The sequence below is a fragment of the Perna viridis genome, chromosome 9 (assembly GCF_037379345.1).
Source record: "Perna viridis isolate PV_CMFRI_1.1 ecotype Kerala chromosome 9, ASM3737934v1, whole genome shotgun sequence".
Taxonomy (NCBI): Eukaryota; Metazoa; Mollusca; class Bivalvia; order Mytilida; family Mytilidae; genus Perna; species Perna viridis.
In genome coordinates, this window is record NC_142453.1 from 44,630,771 (window position 1) to 44,658,049 (window position 27,279).

The 27,279-nt window shown below is 32.9% G+C and overlaps 1 protein-coding gene across 4 annotated transcripts; it reads left to right on the forward strand.

The window, feature by feature from the left end:
- On the forward strand, positions 1–23,369 carry LOC148608675 (uncharacterized). Of its 4 annotated transcripts, XM_088544508.1 has the most exons (21): positions 1–150; positions 2,935–3,051; positions 3,347–3,426; positions 5,468–5,569; positions 5,804–5,902; positions 7,478–7,603; positions 7,860–8,129; positions 8,790–8,910; positions 9,160–10,339; positions 10,616–11,813; positions 12,201–13,555; positions 13,747–14,410; positions 14,959–15,075; positions 15,439–15,737; positions 16,395–16,502; positions 16,742–16,898; positions 17,077–17,260; positions 17,617–19,220; positions 19,933–21,204; positions 21,895–22,395; positions 22,923–23,369. In XM_088544508.1, exons 1-21 carry the CDS (start codon positions 104–106, stop codon positions 23,186–23,188), a joined length of 9,867 nt encoding a protein of 3,288 aa, XP_088400634.1. In that variant the 5' UTR covers positions 1–103; the 3' UTR covers positions 23,189–23,369. The 4 variants fall into 4 exon arrangements, with proteins under 4 accessions (XP_088400634.1, XP_088400635.1, XP_088400636.1 ...); XM_088544509.1 differs by lacking the exon at positions 5,804–5,902; XM_088544510.1 differs by lacking the exons at positions 1–150; positions 2,935–3,051 and having other exon boundaries at positions 3,389–3,426; positions 5,468–5,902; positions 7,478–7,572.
- Positions 23,370–27,279: the final 3,910 nt, after the last annotated feature.

Below are 27,279 nucleotides of genomic sequence, written 5' to 3' on the forward strand. Positions count from 1 at the left end.
GTTCATCCACCATTTTGCACTTGATATAAATCAAACAAGATATCGCCAATATTCAATGTGAGGTTGTCATCACTACAACATGATTTAATAATTGTTCTTAACCATGGGAAAATGGATAGTACTATTGCTTGAATGTCTTGCATTTGTGAGGTAATTTACTTAAATAGTAACTGTAATCATCCTCTGAACAGAAACAGAAATGCAAATGCTATAGTATCATTTTAAATTGCAAGATAATTTTATGTATGAAAAACACATGTACACAAATGTACATTCGCGATTAGTTCAAAAATGGAAAACAAAGCCTAGTTTCGATGTCAAAGCTACTCTCAAAAGAGGAGGGTTGATTCTATGTCAGATCTCACATCACAAATTCTTTTCAAGTGGTGCGAATAATAACATTAAGACTCGTGACTGCTCTGACGACTATGGGTTCCCCAAATGCCGTAAGAGGTCTTAACTTTTTTTATGCTTTTGTATCGAGGTTTTCTAACCTTAAAATATGTCATTTTTTGCAACATTTCATGAACTATTAAATTTAAAAAATGGTTTTTTTAATCTCCGAAAATTGTGTATATGACATTCTTTCATATTCCGCAATCACAAAATAGGGGTAACTTTGTTTTCTTATATGTAATTTAAACAAAACATTTCCATTATATTTCTCAGTAAATTATCTCTAATCGAAAAAAAAACTGCTATAACGTCCAAAAATATTACATAATACATGAAATTGTTGAATCAATTTAAGGTGGATCATACCTCCATTTTCCTATTTTTTTCTCAAAGGCCGTAAATATAGTTCGTTGTGTTTTCGTCGTCTCCCTTTGATGTTTTAAATCAATAAGCATGACTGATTATATATTCCACTTTATTGCGGGACATCAAACACCTTTGTCGACAATCGGCCAATTAAATTGCATCATTCTGCTGTGCATCCAGGGATCATTTCGAAAGAACTTGAGTATTACATTCCACAGCAGTCATTTGATCATATCGGTCATATTTACAACTTCTGAAAATACAAGAATAATGATGTAGACGGCTCAGGATTTAAACTATAAATGGGCCAAGATGTTATACGGCTATATCACATGTGAATAAAAAGTAAATCAATGTAGGTTTTGAATATCAATCTTTTCTAAGGTAAAAGTTTTCTGTTATTTTGCATTAATTAGAGGAGATGTCAGAGATCAATCGACCCCGATATACTTTAAAAAGTCAAATAAGAACCTAGTCACGACATCGAGATAACAGGACAGTATGTAATAGGTATGATCTACCTGAAAGATAAATTTGTTGACATTATTAGAAACACTTTATGCTAAAGGAAAACACATACTTCTGTTTGAACTTGCCAGAAGACACAAAACGATGGTCTTTGAAACTAGTTTGGCCAAAGCAAAAATTGAATAGTTTTATTAAACACTTTAGTTAAACAAAGGTTTTAAATATTGTCTCGCAAGTTCATGTCTCTACACGATCGGTAAAATCTCTTTTTTTTTCGAATAAAACTTTCCAAAATTAGACACATTTTGTATAAATCAATAGTGCATAGAAACACTTCCCAATCAATGTAATATGAAATATACATTTGCACCAAGTTTGATTTTTCAATACATAAAACTAACAAGACACCTCAACGTGTATAAAGTTAACTTTGTATCATATGTGCAATGCGGATATAAATTTACGATCCACTTTTAAGGTTATTATCAAATCTATAAGTTCTTTTTGATGATGCTACTAAAATTATACCATTAACGCAGAAAAAAATGTTTACGGCAATAATTAATAAATTACCGTTTCAATTATAAAGCAGACATTATTTTTCCTAATAGCACATTTTAGGAATTGTTGATTTGACCATGTTGTATACTTATAAGTGGTTTTATACGGGTTTAATCTTTATATGATATTCAGAACTCGCAAAACATGACTTTTACTTCGTATGTAAAAGTTAAAATTTCTGTCGACACTTTTTGCAAAAACATATATTTCAAACCATAACGTAAACATTATATGCTATTCCGAAGTGTGATACATGTATACAGTGCAATTCATTATCGTTTTTGTATTCAAATGACATCGATGAAAAGTGTACTATAGCAATTTATTTCCAACAATAAATATCAACAGCCGAGATTTCGATTTCATTAAAATAAAGTAGACCTATTCATTTACCGAATTTCATTATTTTAACAGTAGCAAATTTTATTTTCCTTTAAACTGTAGTAAGCGTAAAAGGGTTTGTTTCTAGAATGTTATCGATTCTTCTAAAATGAAGATGTACAATCAACCAAAACTCAACAATTATAGAAAAGTATCTACTTTAAAACATAATCACTTTGACTTTGTCAATTTTGTTGGAAATTGCTGACTTTTAATTGTATATTTGAAAATAGAAATTTCTTTTTTTTTCACTTGTTCATTCATTTATATAGTGTGTTGCTATTTTATTTTATACCAATCTATACATTCGCAACAAGCATTTGGATATGTGACAATATATATAAACTAGCGCTCATCGATCTTGTCTTTTATATACATGATTTTTCTTTATATGTAAATAAGTTGAGTCTTTAGAGGTCACCAGTATTATACAGATTTGGTGTTTGATATATATATGATGTTCGATTGACTGTTTTACGATATGCAAGCAGATTGTCAAGTTTCTGTTGGGCGATTTGAACTGCAATTATGAAAACAAATTTATAGTCAGTGGCTACGACTTGCCTAAGATATGATTGAATCGAAGAATAAAACAACCTAATGCAAACACTAATAATTATTTTAAGACTATACAGAAATGACTTTCTGATACTATTATGTTTTTTTGCCGGCAGTTTATAATACATAAAACAAAATAACACATAAAATACTGAACAGTTTCGTTATATCAAAATTTATATTTCCCTTTTATATGTTCCACAGCCTTTCGGTTGGAAAGTATTGCTATTATGAAACAATTTGCACAAAGTCAAGATACGAACAACAACGTTATTCAACAAGTTGTGGTTTTCTGTGGTTGAGTCGATGTTCAAGATACAGGTAGCCAATGAAATTTTATATTTTCAGATGTTTTAATTTTGCAAGTAAGATGTTAAAGGTTTAAATGTCACAACCGTAACAATTAAATAGTATTATAATTCTAGTGGTTGTAGTTCATTTAATGGAAACTACATAAAAAAGGAAGAAAAGTTTTATAGATTTAACAGAGGCAAAAATGATATCGATGATTTCAGTTTTTATTGCAACTATATTTGTTATCTTTTGGTACCATTTCATGTACAAAAAGGTTTTCCCTTTTCTATTTGTTCATGACTATTTTTGTTATTGTTTTCAGAAAGATTTATGTTTATTATAAAACCGCGTGTCAACATCGAAAATGTTGTAAAGGTTACGAAGGATCAAACTGTTCTCAAGGTAAGAAGTACATTTTATTCCATACGTCATGTGATGTAATATATAGTATTATCCCGTATAATTTTAATCTAATTGACATATGTCTTGTTCGTATATTATGATTGGTTTATCGACTTATACGATACACGCGGTTACACTTTCAATATATTAAATTTCAAGCACATGTTGCAAATATCGTTAACTGGAATTGCCGCCATCGTTTCAATAACACTAAGGATATAGATACTACAAACCATATAACGTTGTCTAGAAGATGTCGACATTCTCACAATCAATTTGAAACAATATGGTCTCAAATAAAACGGTAAACTATTATTTTGATAACAATTATAAGGATTATAATTGTTACGCAAGAATTTATCAAGGCAAAATGTTACATCTTTCGGAATTTTATCTATTTTGTGAGTAAATGGTCCGATTTTACACATAACAGTGTTTATTTCTATATTTTATATACATAGATACAGTACTGATTAGTATGCAATTGTTAAGAAAGTTCTTAAGTTTAAAAAAGTTTTTAGCTTATATGATCATTTAAGCATGTTTGCGCATTCTGTTGCTAAATCCCGTATAGGAAAAAATGGACAAAAGTAGAAGTTTAGAAAACCGTTTGAGTAATCAAGGGAATCAAGGTTATAACGGTAATCAAAAGAATGCAATCCAGGAACAAAGACCAGACATGGAAAACAGATATGCACAACAAAGAAAATATAGTAACTAAAATCATACAAAAAAAGGAAATGAGCAACTCGGACACCACTAAAAACTGGGAGCATGGACCAGGTGCACCGGAAGGGTAAGCGTCCTCTGCTTTTCTAGAAACACCCACCGAGTTGCTCATAAACATTAAGTCCGGGGTAGACGAAAGATGAAAGAAAAACTATGACATATTGAACAAATCAGTTTTCATGGCGCAGATGGATACACCGTAACGATCCACGAGTTCATGATGACGGTCATAAAACTTTTGAAGTGATGACTTCAATCTTGTAGCAACATAACTCTGCTCCAGAAGTCTATTTGTTAGAATTCTAGCGCGATACAAAAAGTCTACGTAGTCTCGGCAAGCTCTTGCATGACGTATGATTTGTTATATGAACACTACATACGCAGGTGCTGAAGGAATGTTGCCACAGATGAAAGGAAAGTTGACAATTTTGAATGAAAAGTCATCACGCTTGTCGTAAAGTTTTCTCAATAGTTTTCCTTTACCATCGATTTCTAAGTGTAGGTCAAGATATGAGGCTGACCTTACAGTGTCTGTAGTATCCTTTTTCTCAAGTTCATTGGGGTAGATGCGATGTATCAAATCCCCGAAATTTGGAATTTTAAAGATAATACGTTATCTATATAGCGGAAATTGAGATTAAAGGATCTAGCTAAAAGATATTTTTCTTTCGGATCAGATCAGCTATACGTCAGCCTCATAAGAGTAAAGGAATAGGTCAGCAAGTAGAAGAGCACAATTTGTTCCCATTGGAATGCCGACCGTTTGTTGAAAAAACGTGTCCACCACACTGGACAAATATGTTGTCGATTAAAATTCCAGTATTTTGTAATCATCTTCTTCTGTATATTTGGAAGATGATTTGGAATTATGTCTGACAAAGTATGAGGAATCTCTACCAAGAACTATATATTTGTATCTACGTGTACCATCTTTTTTGGAAAAAAACAACGATGTATTATGTTTTTAAGTCGGGATTTTAACTGAGTATGTGGAATATTAAAATTTGAATTATTAAGATATGCAGTAAATTTTCCGATGTTTTTTTTTTAATTTCTCTTGCGTACATTTTCAATGCTTAATTGCAGTTTTTTTTAATAACTGTATTCTCTTTCCAATAAATATACCAATAAGAAATACAATTACTGATAACACTAGTTCAAGATAATGTTAAATGTATTTTATTATAGAACGTCTTTTATTCATACTCAAATGAACAAAAAGAGCAAATTCAATTATTGTTAATTATTGCCTTCTTTGCCTTCAGTTTAAATACCTTTATAATGTACTGATTTCATTTTTATTGACTTGTAGCAACTTGTTTTGGGTCAACGACTTGTTCACACGGCGGTACATGTTTAACACCAGATAGATGTGTGTGTACCCCAGAATATTCGGGCCCGCAGTGTGAGAAAGGTAATATTGAGTTTTGGCACTCACAAATCTGACATAAAATTAAGCAATCATGTTATTTATAGGATGAGTTTAGCAATACCTGACATTTTTTTTTAATTTAGAATCATTAAACTTTGCCGAAGTAAACATATTTCAAATACGCATAAGTCGGTGTAATATTTAAATTAAGAAAGATATGAATTGATTAGTTTGACTAAATATATGCTTCGTCGAAGAATAATAGCGTACTTTCAGCTGTTTGTTACGGATCCATAACGTGTCCGAACGGAGGAACTTGTAGATATCCTGACAAATGTCACTGTAGACCTGGATTTGCCGGCTCGCATTGTCAAGGTAATTTGTCAGCTATTTAGAAGACGAACTTGAATTGAGACGTTTTTAATGGTACCATTGTTTCATAAGAAGCGAATACAGGAGTTAATATCATTCATTTCGTAAATTACGCAATTCTTGTCGTTTCGGATAATGCTGCAACCTACTAAGTAGCTAGTAACATGTAGTTTGTAACATCTTATTAAGTAGCACTCCATATTTGAACCATGCAAAGTGTGATTCATGGGTAGAAAGAAGCCTACATATTTTTGACTGATATTTTGTTTGAATGTTTTGCCATAGGAAACAGAAATTAACGTTCGGTTTTTCATGAAGCCGTGTTTTTAGGACAAACAAATATATAAAATACATATATAGAATACACTGAAGATTTCAAAATTAAGGGAGATTACATGTACTCCGTAAATAACACTAAAATGCAATGGAAGCTATTGGACTTTTCATGTGGATTATCTCGTTAGAGCAGAACGATTGGAATTAATAAATGTTATTGTCATCACATAGACATTTGAAGCAACTGAATGAAAAAAAAGGAAAACAATATGAAGCCTTTTAAAGGTGTCTCACATTTCACCAGATTTGCATGATTCTTACAAATAATTCTACTTAAATACTTGTAAAACGATTTACATTTTTATGTATCATAGATCAAATAATAAAGCATTCTGTATATTAATATAGCCCAAAAAATATTTTATACAAATACTCTATTTCTCAAATATTGAATTCTCTTTTAGTAAAAGTAATCAAGGGAACCAAGGTTATAGCGGTAATCAAAAGAATGTAATCCAGGGACAAAGACCAGACATGGAAAACAGACATACAAACAAAGAACAAAAAGTAGCTAAAATTATACATACAAAGTAACAAAAGTAAATGAGCAACTCGGACTCCACTAAAAACTGGGAGCAAGGACCAGGTGCACCGGTAGGGTAAGCGTCCTCTGCTTTTCTAGAAACACCCGCCGAGTTATTCATAAAAAGTCAAGTCCGGGGTAGAAAAACGAGGAAAGGAAAACTATGACCCGTTGAATAAATCAGTTTTCATGGTGCTGATGGATACACCGTAACAATCCACGTAAGTAAGCATTACATTTACACATACATATGTAAATAAAATAGGTTTAATGCATAATTTGTTCAAATATTTATTCCTTTGTTAAAGCAGTTATCATTGAAAAAAAAAACATGTATCAATTGAAAGATTATTTTTGAAAGATATACAATTCATTTGGTTAACCCTTATATATTTGTCTTTACATGAATATTCAGTGTTCAATTCTGATATATCTCGGAGTCTGAATTTAATTTGCATTTGGTTATTTGAAATAAATTAATCATAATGAGTACCGGAAATTTCTATGCTCAACAAATACATCACATCATTATACAGCTACTGTTTTGATATCAACCTACGGGACAGATTATCAGGACAATAAGAACATTAAGGGTAGGATAAAAACAAAACAACATCGTATATCCCCCTAAGCCTCTTAAAATATGTCATCTATTTTGAACTCCATCAGCATTATAGGTTTTGTTGTTATCATGAGATATATTTTATTCTTTAATTCAGTCGCCTGTTCCTCAAGACATAATTGGTGCTGGCCAGGGACATGCGGGAGTACAACTTATGCTTCTGACTGCAAATGTATGGCAGGGTTCAACAAAGTAAGCACTTCAACTATAACTGAATGCCAGCGTAAGTTCATTTATGTTAATTTAATGCATGGTTCCTTATCTATTCCGTGAGTTATTAAAATAGATTCAATGATGTTTTCTTTAAAAAGCAGTTTTTTTTTCTAAAAAAAAAATATAGCAAATTTTAAAGGATCATGAAAAAACATTTATGCTAAATGAAAATATTTAATTAAACCTGTATTTCAAAATTCCATGTTCCAAAATATGATATTATTATTATCTACATTTATCAAACTATATTATTTCTTCTTTTTTAGCGAAACTGACACCAAACATAACAACATGTCAAACAGGAGTAGTGTCACATGATGGAACGGAGACATTATCTCATGTCGGATCTTCAGAATGCTCCTTACAACGTGATTTTTATGGACGTTTTGAAGTTGACCATTTCAAGATTGATTTAGGGGGGTCATTTGAGATACCAATTGACAAGAAACTAACGAGTCTTAGGCCAAAATTTGTTCCAAATGAGTTATTTGGGGTGACTGACGTTTTGGTATACATTTACAAGGTTTTTGTAAGAGGTAAGTAATACAACAGACCCGTTTTTCAATTATTTAATTCTTTGAAATAATATGTATGACATTCAAATAGCTAACCCTTGTGTACAGTGGTTTTAGAATTTTATCCAATAAAATATGATATGTTTAACAAATCCACTTCTATGTGTGAACATGTCGCTTTTAATTGATAATTATTGTTGATTGATCTTGATTGAACCATTAACCCACAAAAATCGCACTTCTAGATAATATGTCACATGACAAAGTATTTTTGCTCACATCGTCAAACCTAAATAAAATCTTTGGCTTAAACAAATTATACAGGTTGCCTGTAAGAAAGGTTTCAAGGAAACAGAGATTCGAGCGGGAATCAAAATAATATAATACAAGGATAAAATCTAGACAGGGAAAAACACGCAATATAAGATATGAAATAACCAAAATAATATGTACAATAAAAAAAAAAAAAACAAAAAGAAAATGAGCAACCCAACTCAACTGAAAACTGGAAGGGTGTAATTCTTGATGTTAATTGTAATCATATTCATCGGGGCAAGATTCAAGAAAAAGTTATAAAGTGGTTGTTTTATTTGTAGGTTTGACTGTCCATATACTTGATTTGCATTTCGTTTTTAATATATTGATTTGTATACCTGAATATTGTTATCATTAACATTACAGGTTCTTCATCATTGATCTACCAAAAGACGTTGAAAAATGACACATTTCTTAAAACCAAAGAAACGAGTTTTAAACAAAAGACAAACATTTCTACGAATATTCCATTGTCAAATGGAGAAAGGTGTGTAAGACCATGACAATTCATGACACATATTTCAAATATGGACACACTGCAGTTATATTTTCACAAATAAACGTCATTAAATTTTGCACAAAACAAATAATTGCAATCTTACCTACATATCAAAACTCAAACTGAAGCACAAAGTTGATTGAATTCCGTCCAATATGCTATAATGTAAATGTTGTCTCATTCATTTTTATTTTTAAGTGAATTGTTATCAAACACAAAACATTTAAAATATTTCAGATTATGTGTTACATATGAAATGAAAGGAGGAGGATATCTCACTTCAAAGCTTATAGAAAGTCCAACTCATATTGAAACGAAAGTTCCTTATGATAAAACAGAAACAAGAAGAACAGTTTGCTACATCCGGGACAATGCAGCTCCGGAACATTGTTCAGAAAAGGAAGTTTGTAAAATTGAACCACTACAACTGTCCACACGAGTGACATCTTTGAAGAAAATACACATCAAAATAAATGGGTGGCGCGATCCCTTGCCTCACAATTCCACTAATGGAACACTGCTGGTATCTGGTATAAAAAGTTATGCTATAGAAATTTACGAAGTGATCCCTTCAGCCAATAATCTTCTCATGAGAGACCAATCATCTGTAGGTAAAAAAAATATAAGTATGAAATTGATAGAGAGTAACATTGAAATCGAGTTTCCCACTAGGAACAGTAAACCAATGCTATATGCACTTCTACTTGAGGTAACGGACTTTGCTAACAATGCCCGCCATACGCGAAGGTTTGTTTTGTATGACAACACGTCTGTAATTAAGATAAATTATAGACATCCATTGCGTGTTGACTCAGCAAGTGATGTGAATTCGACCAAATACCATTGGCAAACAAGTCACGACAAGCTCTGTTTCTCTTGGAATCAAAGATATTTCAATGATCACTATAAGAAAAACAACCCCTTTCGTCCAATCACATCTGATACATATAGTGATGTAATTGGTATTTATGATCAAATTTCTGGTATTCTGCCAATCAATGGTACCGTAAATGTAAATGGTTTAAATGGGTTCAACTTTGCAATACTTAGAAATGACATATATGTAACTTCCGGTCGCGTGGAAAACTTTACATCGGAAGCTCTCTGTACGTACCCAACTATGAGTGATGGGGACGAGTTTACATTTCAATTACAAGCCAAAGACATAATGAACCATACTCTAAATGACAGTGTTTCCGTGTACATTGACCGTTCTGTTCCGGAGATATCTGACATTTGGTTAATGCGGAACGGACACAAACAACTTTTTGTACATCATAGTATAGACTTATCAGAAATGGTAATACAGTTTAAAGCATTCGATGTTCACAGTGGCGTTCGTGAGATGAAATGGACATTTGGTACTTATGAAAACAATACTGTTCTGATAGAGAAAGCCATCGGAGTAACGTCTGTTGTAAGTTGTAAATTCCCATTACAGTTATATCATATATATATATCATATAATATAGTTTTTTCTTTTGTGATATAATATAGTCTTTTCTTTGTAGAAAAGGAAATCTTGAAGTCGTTACTAGTGCTGAAAACTGAGCATTCGTTGTTGTTATTCGTAATTTTATGACTTATTATATCAGTCTTTACTTAAAAAATGTTTAAGATCATTGGTATTAAAGTTTATTATCTATTACGGGTATTTATCATCGATATTTTATATAATTACTGCTTTTGGTAGGGTAATCCTGATAATTCCTCATCAGTCTACTGTCCCATGATTGGTAATTGTAGCAGCATGTTGTTTAGTGCTAACTTAAAGAAACTGAAAAGCGAAAATAAACACATAGGACTTCATAATAGAAGATATTTCTTTACCCTTGAAGCCAAAAACAATGCTTTTCTCCGTTCATTTGACCATATCGACATTCTTGTTGATGATTCTCCACCGGAAGTTGGAGTTGTTCTGGAAGGTCCTAGTGGCTTTCAAGACATTGACTATACTAGCGATGATGAGATCACAGTTTACTGGCACGATTTCATAGATCATGAAAGTGGAATAAAAATGTATAAAGTAGCCTTAAGTGGAAAATGCCTCAGTGATCTGGAGCAATGGATACCGGGTTTCAAAAATGATACTGTCGTTAAGGAAATAGTCCATACTTCCACGAAACTACGATTTCCCAATGGAGAGGGTCGTTACTTCGTATCTGTAATCGCGTATAATCATGCATTGAGTCCTTCAAAGATTGTATGTTCAGACGGGGTAATATTTGACAAGTCGCTTCCAAACATATCGAATATTTCTCTTAAACATTCGAAGATAAAGGAATATATTGCTTGTCTTGATGATAAGGCATGGCTTATTAAAGAAAATTTAGTTAAAATTGCCTTGGACGTTTTTGCTTGTTTATCGAAATGTAAGAACAAACCCGATGACATCATTGCAAAACTCATCCCAGAATCAAAAGCATACGGAAATGGATTAAATATCTCAGAATTTATGTGCCAATATATGCCTCTTTACAACGATCATGTGATCTACGTACCAACTGATGTATTAGACGTCAGATGGGATATATCTGAAGACCAAAGTCAGATAACTGGTACTTCCGTTGGGTTTGGTAACGATCCAAAAAGTATTGAGAGCCCAGACATTCAGAGTTATGTTGAGGTGCATCATCCAACAAGGTACATTCAACATCATCCGGGGCTTATTGGAGAAAATATTTTCTACATATTCATACGTGTAGTCAATAGAGCTGGGCTAGAGGGAAAGGTTTGGTTCGGACCAATACTTGCCGATGAAACTCCTCCAGTGTGCTTAACAATTATACAACCCGTCGTGATAGAACAGAATGTGGTGTTGAAATGGATGGCAAAAGAGGTTTTTGATACAGAACAAGCTGACGAAATAGGGATAGTTATGTTTAGATTTGGTAAGTACGATTTTTTTTTTTCATAATTCTGCTATCTGTCTTTAGTTTTCGGTTGCCTTTCGCTTCATACTATTGTAGTCAATGAAAAATATAGTCATGGCATTAACCTTTATAAGGAGCATGTCTCGTCAAAAAAAATTTCGTGTACTTTATTTTTTTCGTTTTTATGAAATGGAAAATATTTGTAAAATATCTAGACGTAAATTTGACCAGCATTGATTCTCGCGATTCCCCAAACCTCTTGGATGAAACGAAAATTGAAACCTCGAGAAAATTTCTTGCAAAAAAGGCATATTAATGTGTCTCCACTGCACAGTTTTTCCTTCTAGAAATTCCGTATATTCTAACGTGTTTCCCCTTTTACTTTTTAACATTTATCCTTCACAGGTATTGGTAACAGATTTATCACACCTTATCTGGAATGGAGTATAGAAAACCAAGGTGGTAAATGTGGTTCCGACGTCCAATGTATACAGTACTCAGTGCAAAGGCTACAGAAATACGATAATATGGATGGGTATGAATTCTACGCCGAACTCAAATTCTACAACTATGCAGGACATTACTGTAATATTACAACAAAACCGTTTCGTATTCCGTCTTTGTTTCCACCCAGAGCTGGTATAGTTAAGGATGTACTGCATAATAGCATACCACCTTACCATGACATTGACGTTACCTTCGATTCGAATCAGTATTGTATTTCATGGATTGGCTTTAATCACCATGAGAAAATTCAACTTCAACTTGGTCTAGGGACATCTCCTAGAAATGATGATACTGTTTCTTTTCATGATATACCTTTCAATAGAACGAATAATTTTGTATGTGAGAACTACACTTTCAACGACAGTGATCAGCAATTTTTTGTTACGATAAAAGCTTCATGCTCAGGAGGAACAACTTATGCTTCCTCAGATGGGTTTTTTTCATTAAAGAAATCAAAGGTTTTGTCACTGATGACGTTGTTGTATGGTAAAGAATGTTTGAAAACTGATTCACTTGAAAATCGTCACGAAAATTCAAATATTGCAGTGAATTCAAAACTATCTTTAGTCGCTGGCACAGTATACTCTGTTTTCTCGTCCACAAATATGTCTTTACAAAGCAAGCACATCCTTATTCTTGCAACCCGTTGGTATTCTAAGTATTACGTTATTACGTTCATGGCTCTGAAAAACATTGCTAAAACTAATTTCACGTTGTATTACAATGGACATGAGAATTATACGAATGCATCTTTATTCCAGTGCAACCCTTTCAAAAGAACTCAAATGTCTCAAAGCTATATACCAATACATTGGATTTTAAATGATGAGTATTCCAAACACGTTACACACTTTGAAGTTGCTGTTTGTAAACTGCACAAAGGAAAATGCAACAATAGTTTGATATTTTCGAATGCAGGACACGCAACGTCGTATAATTTTACAGGGAAATTTTCAACGGGTTTTTATAAAGCGCTTTTACGGCCTTGTTTTGGACAAGTTTGTCTGCCGATTGTATCCTCTGAAGAATTTTCAATTGTGCCTACTCGTATTCCTTCATTACATTCTACAGCTAAGGCAACAGTAAACATGAATTATCTGAATGTTGCGGTGACTATTGAAAAAATCATGTGCAGTGGTAATAAATTATCAAAGGCGTACAAGTGGGCACTTTTTGCTGACACGGAAGGACACAAAATGGTTTCACACTGGCAATATATTGCAGAAAATTCGTCAAATAGTCATTTGATAGAGGTATTTTGATCTTGAATAGTATTCTTAGTTCGTATCTTTTATTTCCAAGAAATTTGAAATCTTTCCAACTAATTATACAGGTTTAGGTTATCGTAAACTTTGTCAATACCTATAAATTAGAATCATATTTTAACGGAATTTAGAAGTTTATTTGAATTAATAATTATTCCATACTGCAACTATTTTTCCAGGATGCCGTTTCTCTTGTTACACAATTGTTACCTTACAAGCACAGCTTCATTTGTGTTGAAGCATTCTGTTCTTATGGTTGGAAGCCTCACATTTGCTCTCCAATTGACTTTATCAGTGACCCTAATACGTTTAGTAAGGACGTTCTGTATGATTTGAACCTCAACAATCCAGTTTCCCGAGATCTTATGAAATATCAGCATGCTACTAACACTGGATCAAGGCTTAAGGTGCTTCATAATTTAGAAATGGATTTCGCTGATTCAAATGTGAGGATTGGCGGCTTCGTCATTGGTAGACCACGAACACAAATTACATGGTATCTTACTTCCAAACGCGAAATCCCTATTACATTGTGCTCTCTAGATGTTTCTTGTCTTTTCTCAGCAAATACAACAGGTGGCTTTTTAGACTTCAAAAACCCATTCTTCAAAAACACTTTGCTCCTGTTTATATGTGCAATGTCATTAGACTTCAAGGTATGCAGCAATGGTTTTCTTATTAATGGAGGTCCTCCAAGAGCAGGAAGAGTTTTTATTGATGCAAATAATAATTATGTCACTGACGGAACACAGCTAACTGTTACATGGACAGGTTTCAGGGGAAATAAGGACGCATTAAAGCTTGGTTATATTTCAGATATTTCAGAATACAAATATGCTATCGGTAAGAGAGTTTTGATTGAAAAATACAACCTTTACAATTAAAGATTTAATATTTTACATACTTCTACATATCTTTGTAATTGAATTATACAATAATAGCGTTTTTAAGGAGGTAGACCTAGGTTAAGGGACACAACTCTAACAAATCATTGGAATGTTTGTATTTAGTATTTGACAACAATCTCATATAAGCATCAAAGTAACATGGATTCATTTCAGTCTATTTCAGATGAAAGCTTGATAGGCTTTGGTGAAATTGAATATGATACCAACATATCACTGATTTCAAGAGTTATGTCCCTTACCCTAGTTTTACCTCCTTAAACAGATTATTATAAAACATGTTAAGTTTGACTTAACTGTATACATCAACCTGTATATTGCAGGTTTGAATTCCATTAGTGCATATACAATTTTATAGAATTCTAAAACAAAACATCAACGTAAAGGTATCCTTAGTTTTTAAATACAGAACATATTACTAATGCTTAAACCTATCAGAATAAATATCATTGTTAATATTAATCCTTTAACATATTTACATGCCAGGAACAAATAAAGGAGCTGATGATGTATTGCCATTTACATCAGCTGGTCTGTCAGAGTCAGCTACTGTTGTTGGACTTGATCTGAAACCTGGGCATGCGTATTATGCTACTGTAAGAGGTAATGGTAGTGTATACACATTCTTAAGTGCTAGCGACAAAAAAATTATTTACGATCAATTCTGATATTGAGAATTAAATAAATGTAAAATACAGATGAAAATATTTACTCTTAACATTTTCAAAGATTAGCATGTTGTAAGAATTATACCGCCTCTCAGGTTTATTTTCTAATTCTTACTTTATTATCATTTCTTAGATTAAGTTATAGATATTTAGGTGTTAATTAAACTCTTCTAGATTATATGTTATCGGAAATGCAATGAACATAGATTTCACAATGTATAAATGAAAAATAAACCTGAAATACCTTTTTGAAAAACTGCATAATATGATTTCTCAATAAAATAATTATCTGTTGTAGCATTCAGTCATGTTAACCGCACTGTCGATGCATATTCTAACCACGTAATATATGATTCTTCACCTCCAACTTCTGGTGCAATAGAAGTTGAAGGTCATCGATATGTTGCTGCTCATTCCATATATCTCCGCTGGTCTGGTATCGAGGACGATGAGAGTGGAATACGCAAAATAGAAGTAGGAATAGGGTCACACAACAACTCACCTGATGTCATACCGTTTCAAGAAGTTGTTGATAGTGCCGAGATTAATGGCAATGGCATTACCCAAGATGGACATACCTATTATGCAATTGTCACTGTGAGATTAATTAATTTTCTGTAAAAAAACTAGTCAATATTGCGGTGAATTAATTTTGCTAAGCATATCCATGAACAAGCTTAAAACTTACATGAATCACTTATTTTCATTTAATGCATTGAATCATTGTCAAAGGGTTTTAAATTCATATGCATCTGCCATGTCCATAATAGTCTAATTGTATTCATCGGTTGATAGGTTTACTTAAAGAAATTTTGAATTTACATTACAAATGGTAGCTGATTTTCAAATAAATCATTGCAGTACTAGGTTTTAGCTCTAAAAACAACTCGCACTAGCGTATTTCTGTAAAAATTTCATCATCGTCCAAGTAATTATGTGCTTGTCGCTCAAATATCCCGATATCGATAAGTCATTACACAATGTGGTTCTTCATTCCAATTATACGGACACTGTTGTAGATATATTCTTTCAATTTACTATTTTTAATTTGTATTTGATTTTTAGCAATGCTTTCACGATAGTTAATGCATGTCTATGCATTTTACATTGTCAAGGCAAGGATGTAGATGGTGACTCATACTATATGACAGTATTAGACTTTTTGATGTGTTAAAGTTTCTTTAATAGTTAACAGAACAGCTTTTTGAATTGTCCCGTCAAAGTTAATTTGTTTTTTGAACATTGTTAATTCAGGCTACAAACGGAGCTGGACTTAGGTCTTACACTGTGTCTTTGCCGTTTGTTGTAGACAGCTCACCTCCTCCAGTGGGGCATGTTATAGAAACAAGTCCAGTAAATGAGGTATGATCACAGTTATAAAAAATGAATGATTTGCAATCTATATCACATTAACGGTACTCATTACATGTAGCTTAAAATTAACATATCGTTGGAATTTTAGCTAAAATGTGTTTGTGCATGCATATTTCTCATGAAATGTTAAATGTAACGTTTACCAGACTTGAATTTAAGTTGCTAAAAATGATAATGCCACAAAAAAAGTTACTACGGCTGATGAGGACTTTCTTGTTTTGTTTTAGAAGGATAATACGAATCACATCAAATCAACGTCCATAAGAGTAAATTGGTACGGATTCAACGATCCTCATTCTAAGCTGACCTTTTACAAAGCGGGTTTGGGAACATCACTTAGCAAAGATGATGTAGTACCATTCACTAATATTGGATTGAAAACGTGCAAGTACTTCTTATTCTTGATTCAAATTATGTAGTGTATAAAAAATAATTTAATGATAATTATAATAGAAATGAAGTATCGTGGGATTTTTGTTTGTTAATTGTAACAGAGTACGGTATCAAATGAGGTTATTCATAGTTTTGCTTAATGAATTCCTTTTCATATTTCTCTTTTTAGCAATCACATGGAATCAATTCTTTGTTCATGGAGTCAGATATTATACAACAGTGATTGCTTGTAACGGTGCACGTCTTTGCACTTCAGCGACATCAAACGGTGTCGTCATAGATACGTCACCACCAATACCTGGCCTAGTTGTTGTGGGAGATTCAGGAAAGCATTCAAGATACCAATCGGACAGGTTAGCTTTATAGAGCGGGTCCATTGCTATTGGGTGGGACTTGCTATTGATAACTACATAATTCCTTTGAAAGCAGCTCTAGATCGTGTTCTAAAATCGCGTCAATTTCACTTTGAAAGTATATTGAGTTATTTTATTGCAATTCGTTCATACTATAACTTGTCCTAAATCCAATTACAACATACCAATGAAAAATAATAAATTGCTTTGAAAAACGCCATTGTGAATTACAAAGAACACATGTTATTCCAATTAAAAAGATTTTAGACACAAGTAAATTATTACGTATAGTCGGATATCATCAGTGATACAATGAACTTTATCAGATGATATGGCAATGGTTCTTTTATTTATAGGAAAAGTGTCCATGCGACCTGGATCGGATTTCAAGATCCGCATTCTGACCTTGATCACTTTGACGTTTGTATTGGAACATCAAAATTGTCATGTGACGTGATGAAATCTGAAAACGTACAACTGGCGTCATCTTTAATGAAATCAAATCTAAATATGGCGGTCGGAGTTGGCCATTTCGTCACCGTCACTGCGTGTAATAAAGTAGGTTTATGTGCAAAAACAAGTTCAGACGGTTTTATCATTGACGACACTCCTCCAAATATGCTGACGAAGCCTTTTATTTATAACTTGCATATGGAAACCTACAGAAAAAAGACATTAATTTCCGATCCATCATATTTAAAAATAATGTGGAAGTTCGAGGACAAGGAAAGTCCGATTGTAAGAACCTTAATCTCAATTTTCAGTAATCTAGATTCACATGTTCCAGTCGATGATATCATTATATCAGATGCTAATGAGTACACGATTTGTCTCTCAAGAAACGATTCGTTACGACTAGGTGACGTTTACACGGTAAAGGTTACTGCCTGTAATGCTGCCGATTTATGTACCACGTCTTACAGTGACAAATTCATAGTCGATTGGACACCCCCACAAATGGGAGGTTTTAAATTTCCGTTAAAATACAAACGCATCAATGGAAGTATCACCCTTTCTCTTTCTTGGTATGGGTTTTTCGATGCTCAGTCTGGCATTCGTTTCTATCATATTTCCATCGGAACTACTTATAGCAATGCAGATATTATAGAAGATTTTCTGGTTATACCAAAGCAGATAAATGACACTGATAACGCAGAAATACCAACGAATAAAGGGGATCTACCGGAAAAAATAGTACTAACAATCTGGGCAGTGAATGATGCTGGTCTGGCATCACCAGAGTCAAAGGTGACTGTAGATGTTGTTCCTTTAGCATACGATAAATCTAAAGGGGAGCTCATCATACAAAAACACTCATGCAGTATGGAATTTTGCAATGTCGGTTGCACGTTCTGTCATTGCACATGTGGCGTTGTTGGAAAGAAATGTGTCTCTAAAGAAAAGGATGACTGTAACGCAATTTCGTCAAAACAAGACATGTTGCAGCAACTACATTTAAATATCTCATTACGATCAGATGATAGATGGAACAAAGCCACAGGTTCATCTTTATGCCTATACAGCAGTTGGATATACCAAAACAAATCATTTTCTTTCCAGAGGTTCGAATACAGTTTTGGAAGAAATGACTCCGGTGTCGGGGAAGGCATATACAATATGAGTATCGAAGACCCTTGGCACGATGTCGGTAAAAGACAACATGCTTTTTATTGTCTTCAAGATGGAGAACTGAGTCACGGTTCATACTACATAGCATATGTCCGAACATGGATATCTCAGGAAAAGTTTTTTATAGCAACATCCTTGCCAATTATTGTGGATCACACGCCACCTTTTATCCATAAACGACATTCTATTACCGATTCTTCTGAACCATGCGGTAAAGATGTTGATTACATATCCTCTCCCGGTAATATGTATGGTTGTTGGAATGGTGTATTTTCTGACGATGAAAGTGGCATTCTGGAATTTATCGTTTCGCTAGGAACGTCAAAAGGAGGTTTGCAACAAATAATTTAGATAGTAAAATCCTTATTTGATACGTACATGTAAACATAAAATTATGCATGGTGATCCGCAAAATTAAACACGGACATCTTTGTAACAAAGATTAATAGGTTATTAAAAGTCTTAGATTTTCAGAAGATGTATGAACGTACATGTATTTCTTCCGTTCTACGGCAAATGCAGTGGAATTACAATAGAGGTCAATGCATAATTTGCATAAAATACGTGTCGAATTACTGGACACTGATTCAAAGAAGATGATTAAAAGCTCTTGTGAAGAAGAAATATTAGTAATCACCCTGAAAATTACCTGAGATACTTATTAATTCTTTATCTTTTTGTTATTTTAATGTATTTACATATAATGTTAGACAACTATAAAAAATCTGCACACAATAATTTTGTTTAATTTATTCATCAACCTTATGAACTTTACTGAACAACTATTACTTTGCGCTTTGCGATGAACAATTTCGCCCATGACAGATACGGTAGCGTGCACCTACCTGTCATGGGCTGTCCGTCATAAAAACGGCGAAAACGGAAGAACATATCATTTTCAATTCTTTTGTCGTACTTTATGATATAACCGCTCATGTTTGGTTTGGTTTCTAATTTTTTTATGGTTTGTTTCTGTTTTTATTTTTGTTGTAAATATTGTGTTTCTACGTCATGTAAGATTTTTTTATTTTTTTTATTTTTAGTTGATGATATTGTATCGATGTCTAAAGTTGGAACGAAAACGCAAATGTCTTGGACAGGTATAGATATCAAACCAGGAACAAAATATTACACCAACGTAGTAGCAGTCAACACCATTGGTCTAAAGACAGAGTTTAGTTCCGACGGCTTCCTCCTTGATACCAAACCACCAACAGAGGGCGTTTTATTCAACACAAAACACCACAGCAATAAGATTTATCAGTCGACTGACGAACCAATTTTTTTCTCATGGCATGGCTTTGATGACAAGCATTCCTTCATAAGCCATTTCTTAATTGCATTTGAAGTAAACAACATATCAAAGAACAGTAGCGACTCTTTAGCATTCATAAATGCTGGGGATAATATTTATTTTCCTTATCCCGGTCAACCTGGACATGGTGACGTCATAACTGCTCATATAAAGGCAATTGATGCAGCTGGACACGAAAGTCGAATCGTCACTTCAGATGCGTTATATATAGACGGTACTCATCCAGAGTCTTTTGAATGCCATAAGTTTAGCGTTATTAAAGATACATCTATTCACAATATTACACAAAAGTCATTGATTATTTCTGAATCAGTGGCAAGTAAACCCAATGATTTGTTTCAAATTGTTGTCAAAGTGGACATAACCGAACTAGATTTCATGGCGCATTTATCCATTGGAGATATGACTATGTCATTACCATTTCTAAAAAACGCGGATAAATCAGTACGGTCAGAATATATTTACTTGGTCGAACAAACAGACGTTCAAAACGTAAACGTTACTATAGAGCTTAATGGCGTTAGAAAAAAGGCAACTGTTTACACCAACATATCAAAATGTTCTGGCTTAAAAATAACCAAATTGAACACTGAAGCCGTAATAGCTCGACAAATATCTCAAGATGAAATATCAGTGTGTGTTCAAACAGTTGATACTGAAAGCGGGATCGGGAAAGTGTCCGTAGGCGTCGGAAGTATACCGCATGGATTAGAAATTTTAGATATGCGACCTTTGCCATTACATCGGCATGATGTCATTAAGAAAAATTTTACCCACGGCATGACACTTTTTGTGTCTGCTCTAGTCGAGAACCATGCAGGTATGTCTGCTCTTTTTACATCAAAGCCTTTGGCATTTGACATGACACCTCCAATGATTACTGAAGGTGCAGTTGGGGCAATTTACAGCAATAACACCGATGATACGACAGTCGTAATCACAGCAAATTGGATGGTGTCTGATGAGGAAAGTACAGTTAAAACTTGTGAATATTGCATTGGTAAGTTTATCGTTGATGAAATAATTAAAGTTTTTGTAGCAATTGCTTTATGCATGGCTTTTAGATTCTCGGTGATAATAAAAATGTTGAATTGTGATTTAACTTAACTTAATATATGCTTCACATGCTGTAGCCGAATACTGAAGTATGTTATATTCAATTCTGTTTAAAAATCTTTAACAAATTATTTAAGTTGCACTCCAGGTAAGAACCATGCAAAATATGATTTATGGTTCGAAAGCCTACGTATTTTTATTGTTGATATTGTTACAAACTTTTACAGAAAAAAATAACATGTAGCAGATATTAGTTATAAAACATGTACCATAGGATTCAAAATTAAGGGAAGTAACTCTGTAAGTGACACTGAAACGCAATATCAACTGTTGAATTATCGTTGTGAATTATCTCCTTAGAGCAAAGAGATTGGAATAGATGATAATACATTTCAGATTATAGACCAACAAAGCAACTTAATAACAAAAATATAAATTTGTAGCCTTTTTCAGGTGTACCATATATTGCAGAATTGGTATGATTCTTATAAAGACTGATTCTTAAATTCTTCAAGAAAATTGAGATCTGTATGTTATTTGGAAGGCATTTGAACCATTAATGTCATGGTGTATTATTCTAAAACATGTCACTCTGGGTAAAAGACACACGTTTTCTTACATGTTTATTTTACAGGTACTTCAACAAAGTCTTGTGATTTACTTAAGTTCATCGAGACACCAAACCTTAATGAATTAATATCTCCACCATTACAACTTGCTCATGGAAGTAGCGTTTACGTTGATATTCGTTGTGTTAATAGTGTACAACTGACTGAGTATGCAGGTTTAGGGCCTTTAGTTATGTCATATATGCCGCCAGTTTGTGCTGATTGGCAGTTGCACGTCACATCACCGGGCTGTAATAATGATAACAATCAGAACTTTACTTTTAGCTGGGACAATTTCAAAGATTCTTCAGGACTTAAAACTTATATTTCTGAATTACATTCAGACAAAAAACAGCTACTTGATAAGACTAAAATTGGAAAAAAGAACTCTATAACAGTAAGCAATCTTGATGCCACAAGAGAAAGGAAATACACATTCACCGTACAAGCAGAAAATGAGGGAGGATTAATTAGTGAGGCCATTAATAGCACTATAGAATTAGACTGCAGAAAACCAATTTTAACAGGTACACTTTGAATATGTCGTTCCTTTTTAACGAGTGTGTCTTATACATACAAACAATTTAAAGACGACGAAAAACAAAACCATGCGATCAATAGCCTATTACCAGAATACATTTTACGTAGGTAAAGACAAACTAAAGCTTACAAGTGTTACGAAAAGTAACGCTTATGTTGAGATAATAAACAGAAACACGTCAACATGTTTTACAGAGAATTGATAACATTGTTGTTACCTTCTTTTATTTCGCTCGGTCTTTCAGACTGAAAATATTGCTTAAGGAGGTAGATCTTAGGTAAGGGACACAATTATTAAAAATCATTGAAACGTTTGTAGTCGTGCTGTTTATATTAATCTCATGTAAGCATCAGAGTAACATATATTGATTTCATTCTATTTCAAATGAAATCTTGAAAGCTTATGTTAAATCGAATATGATACAACCATATCACTGATTTCAAGAGTTATGGCTTTTTCCCAGGTCTACCTCCTTAAGTTGCTTTTCTCTAATAAAAGTCGTTTTTCCTTCAGGTTCCCCAATTGCTATTAAGCATTTAAGAACAGAATATTACAAGATAACATGGGATATGGTTTTCAGAATGGACCCAGTCATAACAACATTTGAAGTTTCAATCGGATCGACAAAAGAGAGTACCGACATCGTCAAGCTGACTACAGTATCAAAACCGTCGTTAGAGTTTCTTTTACCGGAAAATGTCAACGAAGTTTACATTGTTTTGATAGGTCATACATCTTCGAGAAGGTCATTGACCTTCAGACAATTTGTAATTATATAGTGAAGTGATGGTCTATATTGTGCTAGAGATATTGCTATCCGTCCACTGTATGCATTATAAATGTTTTACTGTTTATCACTTTAATATCAATTTTGCTTATAAAATGTATTCAGAACTCGTTAAAATTTTTTCTTAATTTTATGGTGAAATGATGATTAAAATCATGCAACAATAAGCACTATCCGTCGAAGTTTTACATAATATTGTTTCATATCAAGTAGTTAATTGCTGCAATCCTAATAGTTGTTGGTTCTAATGGTAAAATGATGATTTTCATCGTGCAAAATTAAAATGTAATGTGTGATAAAGGTATTTTTATCCGTTCAATTCATTGTGCAAGTTAATTTTTAACTTGAATGAGGTCGTGATGATTCAGGCTTTATGAAACTAGATAACCACACTGCGCTTTTTATGCACCTGTCCACAGTCAAGATATGTTGAGTTTTAATCTGATTTTGTGTCATTCTATTACTTTTTGCCTAATATTTTGACGAATTGTTGTCGTTCTGTTACCCTATTTTGAAAACATACAAACACAAGAAAGAACATAAAGTAACTAAAATCATACATATAAAGTAACAAAAACAAATGAGCAACTCGGACTCCACTTAAAACTGGGAGCATGGACCAGGTGCACCGGTAGAGTAAGCGTCCTGTAGAATTAACTTGGTTGACCTGTCATAGATTTATATGAATTTAAATATTTCTATATAGATTTACTTCCTAGTAGGTGGAATGTTCAAAGTTATCACAATTATTACACGATAAGATATTACATATAAAACAAACAATACATTTAACTGTTTACACTTTTATTTTTCTACCCTTAATGTTCATCTGGTATGACGTTGTCAGTCGTTTATATCAAAAATGGAATTGGTCATAGTAAATATCTTCAATCATCATAAACGAGGTAAACACATTAGCTAAATTATTTTTTAAAGTATAAATCTTTATCCAATCTACTATTACCTACCTAATTCTCTGAAGTATAAGTTGTGTTAAAATATATATGCAGTTAAAACAAAATTACAAAGTTGTCGTTACTGAAACTGAATAAGACTCCACAGTCATTAGTTGTCGTAACTTGAACTGAACAAGATAGATGATGCAATTTATTTCCTGTATCTCTTACGACTGGCACATACAAGATAAAAAACAGCATAAAAGCAATTTCGAACGCAGTAAATTTGTTTTTAAATTGTCAGTAAACAGTATACAATCATCTAAATTTTATATTAGGCGTCTTCTATCACAGTTCATTTTGATTATTTATTATTTATTATAGTAATTTAATTAAGTCTGTTAAATTAGGCGAAAGATAAAAAAAAATAACCAACCATAGTATTGTCTAAACCTGGCAAAAAACACACAAATGAATAAAACGTAAAACATCATTTCAAATTGCCTAAAACAAAACTATATGCTTCAACATATATTCTGAAATTGAACTATAAATTTTGCTCACATGGAAAACTCAGGCTTTAATTGGACTAACTAACCGATAAAAATGTATTGACTCGAAATAAAAACGTTGTATGAAAGACGCTTAGAATGGTACCGAATTTGTATCAATCCTTTTTTTATTTCTACTTCGTATACATTATTGTATATTGCTGGTAGAAAAATGGGTGGAGCCAAAATGTATATACTGTCAGCGATCGTATATTACCAACAAATATATTGTAATTACATAGTGTTTGTTTCAATGGAAGATTTGTTTTATAAATAGCAATCCAGGGACAAAGACCAGACATGGAAAACAGACATACAGAACAAAGAACTTAAAACAACTAAAATCATACGTACAAAGTAACAAAAGCAAATGATGAACTCAGACTCCACTAAAAACTGGGAGCATGGATGAGGAGCACCGGTAGAGTAAGCGTCCTCTGCTTTTCTAGAAACACCCGCCGAGTTGCTCATAAAAAGTCAAGTCCGGGTAGACAAACGAGGAAAGGAAAACTATGACCCAATGAATAAATAAGTTTTCATGGTGCAGATGGATACACCATAACGATCCATGAGTTCATGATGACGACCATAAAACTTCTGTAGTGATGACTTCAATCTTGTAGCAACATAACCCTATTCCAAATGCCTGTTTGTTGGAGTTCTAGCGCGATACAAAAAGTCTGCGTAGTTTCGGCAAGCTCTGGCATAACGCATGAGTTGTGATATGAACACTCCATACACAGGTGCTGAAAGAATGTTGCCATAGATGAAAGGAAATTTGACAATTCTGAATGCAAAGTCATCAGGTTTGTCGAAAAGTTTGGTCAATAGCTTTCCTTTACCATCAATTTCTAAATGTAGGTCAAGATATGAGGCTGACTTAACAGTGTCTGTAGTATTCTTTATCTCAAGTTATTTGGGGTAGATGTGATGTATCAAATCCCCGCAATTAGGATTATTTTAAGATAATATGTCATCTATATAGCCAAAACTGAGAATAAAGGATCTAGCCAAACGATATTCTTTCTTTCGGACCAAAACAGCTATAAAGTCAGCCTCATAAGAGTAAAGGAATAGGTCAGCCAGTAAAGGAGCACAATTTGTTCAAGGAAACTACCTCCAAAGTTATTATAATTTTTTATCTATTTTACTCCCCTTTTAACCCTCTTGACACCTAAGTCACCTTTAACATTGAATGTTAAATCATACCAACCCTTTCCCAACTCTGCTGAAAATTGGAGCAATGCATAGAAAATATGCCAAATGTTATCTTCTACATGTATAATCAATTTATTGTTTGAAATTAGTACATCTATTGATTTTCTCAATCCAAGTGCAGTGACATATGAAGTGAAGTGTGCAACAAAGTAACGACTCGATATATCAAAGGCAAGGCTTAAAGTAAATCCTCCTTCGACTTTAATAAAGAACCCAAATAATTTGTTTCCGAATTATTGTAACACCGAGCTTGCAACCAAATTACTTACAGCTCTCTTCAGATCTGAGAACCATTTTGTGATTGGTGAGTTAGCAGCATATTTGATCTTCTGTAAGGAATGTTTCAAGTAATTCACCAAAAAGTTGTATGAAGTCTATTATATCTGTCTCTATATCAATAGTTTTATTTCTAGTAGAAACATGATTAGGGCTTGTCATAAAAAAAGCTTAAAGTCGAATATTACTATAAAAAAATCCACTTTCTTATGACGGGAACATTTCTGAAAGGGTTCAAACTATATAGCATGCATTTATATAAATACTCCTTCATGGTTAGCTGTCTCACTATATATTGCTCTTGTTCCATTACCTACGAAGTCATGATAACTTATTTTAGAAAAAAAAAGTATATTTTTAGCATAAATAAATATAAATAATGTTGTTTATTTTTTTGTGCTCACAGTTTGAAAAGCAACGAATAGCACACTAACAACTTTTAAACATGAATAATGTGGATTAAACAAAGCTTGAACAGCAATACATGAATACTACCATTCTAACAATTCCTTTTTATGTTTTTCTTTTTCTTTGTGGATCCTATTCCCTTGTCTTTCGAACCCATGTTTCATTTTTATTGAATTTGCTGTTGGTTTTGCTTTTCTTGTAAGCTGAAGCCATCACAATTTGAATTTTGGGCAAAATATATATTCCTAAGTACAACGATTAAATGTTCAGCCGAAATATTTATATTTCTTATTGTTATTCATCAAAATTTCTTTTTAACTACCAACGTTCTAAGTTAAAATAAATTGAGTGTTTCGTAATGACTTCATTCTACACTTCAACTTGGTCAAATAGCATTTTGGTAAAACAATTTTTACACGTAACCCCGCCATAAATCTGTCACGTTACTCATTTGTGTGTGTGTGTGTGTGTGTGTGTGTGTGTGTGCCTATTTTTCTTGTGTCTCAAATTGGATTTGTTTATGTTTTCTAATCAACTGATTAATGGGAATAAAGATATATATATATATATATATATATATATATATATATATATATATATATACAATAATCGCAAAGTAAAAATAATCTATATCAAAAGGTAAGTCTTAGAACACTAATGATTAAAAAGGTATATGTAAATAAATAAAGACATACGATAAAGACTATGTTAAATTACTTAAGTAACTACAGTCG

Excerpts from the sequence above, each read along its gene's own strand:
- LOC148608675 (XM_088544508.1), top strand. The coding sequence starts at position 104 with ATGGGAAAATGGATAGTACTATTGCTTGAATGTCTTGCATTTGTGAG. Across the intron at positions 3,052-3,346 it reads AGTCGATGTTCAAGATACAG|AAAGATTTATGTTTATTATA; the intron begins GTAGCCAATGAA and ends TATTGTTTTCAG. Across the intron at positions 7,604-7,859 it reads AACTATAACTGAATGCCAGC|CGAAACTGACACCAAACATA; the intron begins GTAAGTTCATTT and ends CTTCTTTTTTAG.